Source organism: Mastomys coucha, unplaced genomic scaffold, assembly GCF_008632895.1.
Source record: "Mastomys coucha isolate ucsf_1 unplaced genomic scaffold, UCSF_Mcou_1 pScaffold14, whole genome shotgun sequence".
In the NCBI taxonomy this organism is placed as follows: domain Eukaryota; kingdom Metazoa; phylum Chordata; class Mammalia; order Rodentia; family Muridae; genus Mastomys; species Mastomys coucha.
The window spans coordinates 112,047,450-112,054,873 of record NW_022196896.1 but is presented as its reverse complement, the minus strand read 5'-3'; the positions used below and the strand labels follow the sequence as shown (position 1 = coordinate 112,054,873).

General features: G+C 46.2%; 1 protein-coding gene across 1 annotated transcript in view; it reads left to right on the top strand.

Moving 5' to 3' along the window:
* The window catches only part of Pde6d (phosphodiesterase 6D), a 47,926-nt gene extending 41,142 nt beyond the window's left edge, over positions 1-6,784 (top strand). Inside the window, exons 2-5 of the mRNA XM_031368270.1 lie at positions 1,339-1,427; positions 2,185-2,310; positions 3,105-3,210; positions 6,208-6,784. Coding sequence (XP_031224130.1) covers positions 1,339-1,427; positions 2,185-2,310; positions 3,105-3,210; positions 6,208-6,289 — 403 coding nt within the window. The 3' untranslated portion in view covers positions 6,290-6,784. The remainder of the gene's footprint in view (positions 1-1,338; positions 1,428-2,184; positions 2,311-3,104; positions 3,211-6,207) is intronic.
* The last annotated feature ends 640 nt before the right edge of the window (positions 6,785-7,424 follow it).

Sequence of the window (7,424 nt, the reverse complement as noted above, 5' to 3'; positions counted from 1 at the left end):
ACTCAGAAATCCACCTGCCTCTGCCTCCCAAGTGCTGGGATTAAAGGCATGCACCACCACTGTCTGGCATCTTTCTCATTTTTAAAGATTGTTTATGTATGTGTTACTTATGTTGCATGTGTGTCTGTCTGTGTATTCACACATGGCCTTAGGCACCCATGGGGGCCAGAAGAGAGCATTAGATCACCAGGAGCTGAAGATATTGATGGTTGTGAGCCACCCCATGTGGGTTCTGTAAACTGAACTCTGACAAAAGAGACAACAGTCTTAACCACTGAGCCATCTCTCCGGTGATATCTTTTTATTATTTTTTAATATTCTTTTTTAAAAGTTTGCATCTTGATCTGTAGTCTGTTTTTTCGCTTAGTTGTTTTGGTTTGTTTTCATAGTAAATGTCTTAATTTCTGATGGTTCTGGCTGACTGGGTTGTATGTGTATGCCTGTGTGTCTCTCTCCGTGTGTACATGTGCCACAGTACTTTTGTGGAGGTCAGAGAGATCAAAGGACATCTACTGGCCATCAGTTCTGCACTTCCACTGTGAGATCAAGAGGTCAAGCTCAGGTTGTCAGGCTCCTGCAGCAAGCACTTTCACCTGCTGGACCATCTCTCCAGTCTCCGCAGTCTCCTCACACCAAAAAGCTCTGGGAGAGCTGTGCTACGGTAGTGAGTGAAGCTCATGGACCATATCTGTACCGCTCAGTCCGTCTGTACGGCTCAGTCCTTTGGTGCTACCCTGATATCTGACCTGTTACACTTTTACCATTTTTTGGCTGGTGAGACTCCTTTGACACGTTTAGATTTTGCTTTCACTATTCTTTCTTCTAGCCCTTGCTACCAGTTCTAGTTGCTATCTTTGAGTTCTTTCCTTTCTCCCAATGCTAGGGTTTGAAGAAGGACCTTGAAACTGCTAAGCAAGCTCTCTACCACTGAGCTGCTTCCCAGTCCATGTCTCTGAGATCTTACGTAACATAATGTAGAATCATCTTGTAAAAAATCTCTGGGCAGTGGTGGCGCATGCCTTTAATCCCAGCACTTGGGAGGCAGAGTTCGAGGCCAGCCTGGACTACAGAGTGAGTTCCAGGACAGTCAGGGCTACACAGAGAAACCCTGTCTCGAAACATCCCCCCACCCCCTCCCCAAAAAAAAACCTCTGGGGTGGCCTCCTTTGCATGCCTTTTGGATTCTCCTACATATACTTAGCTGCTTTCGTGGCACTGAGAAGTTTAACAATAGACTTGCTTTAAGCTAAACAAGAGTTGATGGAGCAGAGTAGAGACCCTGCCCTACAGCTGGGATTGCTCCCAGAAGCCCCAGTTTCCTTAATCATGCTCCATCAGGAATTGGATGAACCTTCGGGATGCCGAAACAGGAAAGATACTCTGGCAAGGAACAGAAGACCTGTCTGTCCCTGGTGTGGAGCATGAAGGTACTTGCAGCCCCTTGAGTGTACAAACTATGCCCAATGCCAGGACAGACCCTGGCTTCACGGAGCTAAGTAAGCACGCAGCTCCTAGACAGGTGAGCCCTGCAGCTGAACTGAGAGAACACTTCTTGTTCCATTTTTACATTTCCTTCTCTCATTCCCCAAATCCACCTTAGCTCTGGACCATCCCCAGATCTGGATGGTCTGTATATTCCTGTAATCCCAGCACTTTGGGGGCTGAGACAGAAAGATCAGGAGTTCAAGGCCAGCCTCAGCTATATAGTTAATTTAAAGCCAATCTGTCTCAAAAAAAGGGAAAATAAAGGAAGTTATAAGATTTCAACTTTTTCCAAAAGAAAATCCTCATTTTTATCTTTCTGGAGACAAAAAGGAAAGATAAATCATTTCAAGGAATCGGAACATAAAGAAGGCACTGACAGCCTGCGTAGAGAGAGGATGTTCCCAGCCAAAAGCAGTGAGGTGAGGCCGTGGAGACACCAAAGCTGGTGTTCCTTGACAACGAGTCACATGTGTTGACCAATTAGATCCCTCTGCCTTCAGCTGGAACATAATGCAGTTACCAAGGCATTTAATGGAAGCTAATTATCGAAACAAATTCTCTAAGGTAGCCAGAGGAACTCCCAGGATCCTGAAGTGTTGTATTCGTGGTTCTCATTTAGAAAGGTACCAATGTCTCTCCCTCTCCCTCTCCCTCTCCCTCTCCCTCTCCCTCTCCCTCTCCCTCTCCCTCTCTCATCAGCCCGTGTGCCCAAGAAAATCCTCAAGTGCAAGGCTGTGTCTCGAGAGCTGAACTTTTCTTCAGCAGAGCAAATGGAAAAATTCCGCCTGGAACAAAAAGTTTACTTCAAAGGACAATGCCTAGAAGGTATTCTGCTCCCCGGTGCCTGGAGCGAGTGCAGGAGGGAGGGACAGCAGAGCAGGCAGCACTCTGAGAGCACTGACCTTATCACTAATGGACGCTCTGCATTCTTCAACACTGGGGAGCCCAGTGAAAACAAACCAAAACAAGGCTGGACACACAGGGGCTTTGAGCTCTCTGACATCAGAAGCTTGGGTGCCCATGCCAGTGCCCGTACCTGATGTGGTGTTACAATGTGATCTTGGAAGAAGCAGTTGTGATGATGTGTAGTATAGGGCTATATATACACGTCATAAGCTGTGACTGGTAAGGACTCTGAGTTGAGTTCTCAAAATGTAAGAGAACTGGAGAGCTTGCTACTCCTAAGGAAATGCTGCTTCTAATGTGTCCTCCCCGCTGATGCTTTTCTATCAGACCCCAAAGGAACAGTCCTGTGTGCCCTGGGTATAGTCATGCATGCCTTTAATCCCAGCACTCAGGAGGCAAAGGCAGGTGGATTTCTGTGGGTTCGAGGCCAGCCTGGTCTACAGAGTGAGTTCCAGGACAGCCAGAGCTACACAGAGAAACCCTGTCTCAAAAAAAAACAAAAAAGAAAAGAAGCCAGTCTGTGGCACAAATGAGAAGCGAGTCTGTGAATGTCCCTGTGTCCTTTCGCATGCCTCTCTGGTTTAGGAGGTATCTGATAGGTTTCTGTCATGGTCTGGATAGGAAGAGCCCCCTCTAAAGGAGAGGGGCACAGCCTGTGGTTCCCCCATGCCCACAAGTAGCACCTGCTCACTGGCTTTTCCTTCTTCCTTCAGAGTGGTTCTTCGAGTTTGGCTTTGTGATCCCTAACTCCACAAACACCTGGCAATCCTTGATAGAAGCAGCGCCTGAGTCCCAGATGATGCCTGCCAGCGTCCTAACGTGAGTGAGGGCCCAGGGGATTTCAAAATGTATCTCAGAACAGCTCTCAGGTAGGTGGGACTCCAGGTCCTACTCACAGGCAGAGAACTAGAAAGAACAAAGAGTAAGAGTACCCAGCGGGGCCAATGTGACTGGCTTTTGTCCTGTGAAAAAATAAACAGGTTCAAAAACTTTAGACAATATTTTGAACCTCCAGTTCCCCCGGACTGCTTGTCTCCTTGGACAATACTGTCTTAGCTTGCTGACCCTTACTTTCACGGATATAATGAACATAAAAAAATAAAAATAAAAATAAAAAATAAAAATAAAAGAGAGAGACAATGTGGAAGGGAACCAGCACAAAATAAACATCAAACCTAGCAACTTCGCTCTCTCCCTGGGTCTCTGCACATTGTCTGGACACCCTAACACATCTGCCAATGTGTTCGATCTTAGAGGATAATATTGGACATAGCTCTTCAGAGATTGGCCTATAATTTAATAGCTGTGGTCCAAGAACAGTTTTGTTTGTCAGAAACTGTCAAGGGTTGGCACCGTCCCTGGAACCCAAGCTAGAGGGAGACAGTGGTCTCTGAAAGTTGTCCTTTGACCTCTACACATGTACCATGGCACATACTTCATGCTCCTGCACTAACACACATTATACACAGATACTCAGTAATAATAATAAAATTTAAATTTAAAAACATTATCAGTGAGCCGGGCGGTGGTGGCACACGCCTTTAATCCCAACACTTGGGAGGCAGAGGCACCTGATTTCTGAGTTCGAGGCCAGCCTGGTCTGCAGAGTGAGTTCCAGGACAGCCAGGGAGGGATACACAGAGAAACCCTGTCTGGAAAAAAAAAAAAAAAAAAAAATTATCAGTAACTGCTACCTAACCTTTTTCTCTTGGGACAAGACAGAGTCTTTCAAATGTTTCAGGGCCTGAGTTGTATCTCAGTGGTAGAAAGCTTGCTTAACATAGGTGAATTCTATGACTTGCACTGCCAAAAGGAAGTCTCAGTATTAGTGTTGCCTAAAAAGTTAAGACCTGGGGCTGGAGAGATGGCTCAGCGGGTAAGAACACTGACTGCTCTTCCCAAGGTCCTGAGTTTGGATCCCAGCAACCACATGGTGGCTCACAACCACCCGTAATGAGATCTGACACCCTCTTCTGGTGCGTCTGAAGATAGCTACAGTGAATTACACTGGAGCGAGCCGCCGGCAGAGGTCCTGAGTTCAATTCCCAGCAGCCACACACATGATGGCTCACGGCCATCTGTACAGCTACAGTGTACTCATACATATAAAAATATAAATAAAATAAATCTAAAAAAAAAGATGTTAAGACCTACATATAATTGTGTAACAGTAGTTCATCTGGCAGGAGATCCTCCCTGAAGGCCGCACCAAGTGGATAAAAGAGCTATAGAAGGGCTAGAGAGATGGTTCTCCAATCAAGAGTACTGGATACTCTTCCAAACACCCAAGTTTGATTCCCAACATTCACAAGGCAATTCTCAACTCTCTGTAGCTCCAGTTCTGTGGTACCTGAAACCTTCCTCTAGCCTCCACAGGCACCAGGCACATGTGTGTTGCAGATTTACACACAGGCAAAACATCCATATACATACAATATTTTTTTATTTTTAATTTTTTTGAGACAAGATCTCTATGTAGTCCCGGCTATCCTAGAACTCACTCTGTAGACCAGACTGGTCTCAGACTCACAGAGATCTGCCTGCCTCTGCCTCTGCCTCTGCCTCTGCCTTCCAAGTGCCTCTGCCTCCCAAGTGCTGGCATGTTCCACCATACCCAGCCTTAAAATAATTATTTTTTAAAGTAAAATATCTTTAAACCCTCAAAGGGATTTGGTATGGCAACAGCATTCCATTTTATAAGTGGGAGCACTGCCATTTACGGTTCAGTGGGAGTGTTCTTGCCTGGCATGCACAAGGTCTTAGGCTCATTTTCTGGCACAGCCAGAAAAGGAAAAAGAAAACAGAATAAGCCACCGAGATAACCATCTAACCAGAAAGTAAACCCCGTCCTCACTGGACAGGTGCATCGTCTTAGGCTCTTTCGTTACAAACAACAGAATCAAATCCTGGCAAATAGAACTGAGTTAGACCAAGCAGAGACCTGGGCAGCTTGTTAGAGACCAGGGCAAGAATCTGTTATGTCTTCCTCAAGGAGTAATGAAGAAGGATGCTTGGGGGTGGGGGGTGGGGGTTTGATTGGCATGAATAGAATGCTGTGACACATCAGGGCAGGTGGGGGTGTCACTCAGCTGAGCCAGGTACTAGAAGAGGGATAGTTCACAAAGGAAGAGCAGGGTGCTAACACCCCAAATCAGGAGAGTACTGCAAGGCAGGCCACACCCTAGCTGTCTGCTTTACTCAGTATTGTAGAAAAAGCTGCCTTCCTGAGGTGAGCCCAGGATCTGCAGCCATCCATTAGGAATCAAGCCAGAGGTATCCATGAGGTCTGTATGCAGAGCACTCTGCAAAGACATTCGTGTGCCAGGACGGAGGGCATGCTCTTATTTCTGACTTTTTCAATTGAGAACAAACTAGTCACATGAGTTTAATACTGCGAGACTCTAACCCATATAGATGATACTTTAATTGTATTTGCCTTGCTTTGTTTCTGTTTTGAGACAGGGTCTAACTTTGCAGCCCTGGCTGGCCTGGAACTCACCATATAGACCAGGTTGACCTGGAATCACAGAGATCTGCCTGCCTCTTCCTCTCTAGTGCTGGGACTAAAGGTATGCACCACTATAACTGGCTTTGTTCTCCTTTTGAGATAGACCCTCACTATATAGTCCATAGTAACCTTAAACTCAGATCCTCCTGCCTTGGCCTTGTGGATACTAGGGTTATGTACACCACCACGCCAGGCTCTGAACAAGCACTTTGTGCCCAGCCCAGGGCACCCACATGAACACTGTCTGTGGACAGGACACCTTGACCTGTGGCACTCACTTTCTTTACCCTCTTGGTTCTCTCCCACAGGGGCAATGTCATCATAGAGACAAAGTTCTTTGACGACGATCTTCTTGTCAGCACATCCAAAGTGAGGCTTTTCTATGTTTGAGAGAACTTGTGTGCACTTTCAAGAATTTGGGCTGGGACAGGAGGAAGCTGTGTTCCTCTGCACATCTGACTTTGATACTCCAACTGACTCCTTCAACACAGAACCCACCTGTGCACCAGGAAACCAGCTCTGAATAGGTGGCCAGTGGCTCTTCTCCCAAAACCTCCATCTTCACTGACAAGACTAAACTCCCCCCCAGCCGAGGGCAGGGGTAAATAAGCCTGGAGTCCCTCCTAGCGAAAACACGGGAACAACCCATACCAGGAGCTGCACCTGCCACCTGCCCCGCCTGTCACATGCCCGCCTCCTCCTTGGGCCCTACAGGCTTTCTTTGGCCTCCGGTTTTGAAAAAAATTTACCTTTCTGACCCATTTAGGTTTTTCCTACCACTTCTATTTCATACATTCTCATACCTTTAACTTGTAAAATAGACTATGATATTATTATTACATAATGTAATTAAAGCATTAAAATATTCCTACAGTCTTTAGCATGCCACTGCTTCCATCTCTCCTTTTTGTCTGGACTGTGAATCTATCTTCATGAAGGAAGATATTTATCTCTCACATCATAGGATTACAGCCGTGGTTTCCTCCAGAAATAAACTCATAGCTTTCTTTCCCAAGCTCCTCCACTGCTGCTTCTGGACATCAGAAGAAAGCGATGGCAAGGAGGAGCCTGGGGGGAGCACAGTCCGTCCACAGTGCTCCTTGTCTGTCTGACACAGAAAACCAGGAGTACTTTGATAGGGGCTCACCTCTGGGCTGCAGAGTCAGTTCACTGTCCTTCACAAAATAACCATAATTTCAAGTTATCTGTGGACCAGAATGGTAGGCCTGGCCCTTTGGTATAGCCTGGCTCCCAAGTTCCTACCACCTTCCAAGGCCATTTCGTCCCTGACCATGTCTCTGGGTAAGGAAAAGATACATTCTGAATATTCCAGCACCAATTTTCTATGAAGAATCTCTTTGTTGTGTTATCTTGGGAAGTTTGTTTTATTTTCTCCTTTTTAGGCAAGGAAGGTCTCATGTGGCCCAGGCTGGCCTCAGGCTGGCTATAGCTTCAAGGGTGACCTTGAACTTCTGATCCTATTTCTACCTTCTCAGTTTTTGAATTACAGGTGTATGATACTTTC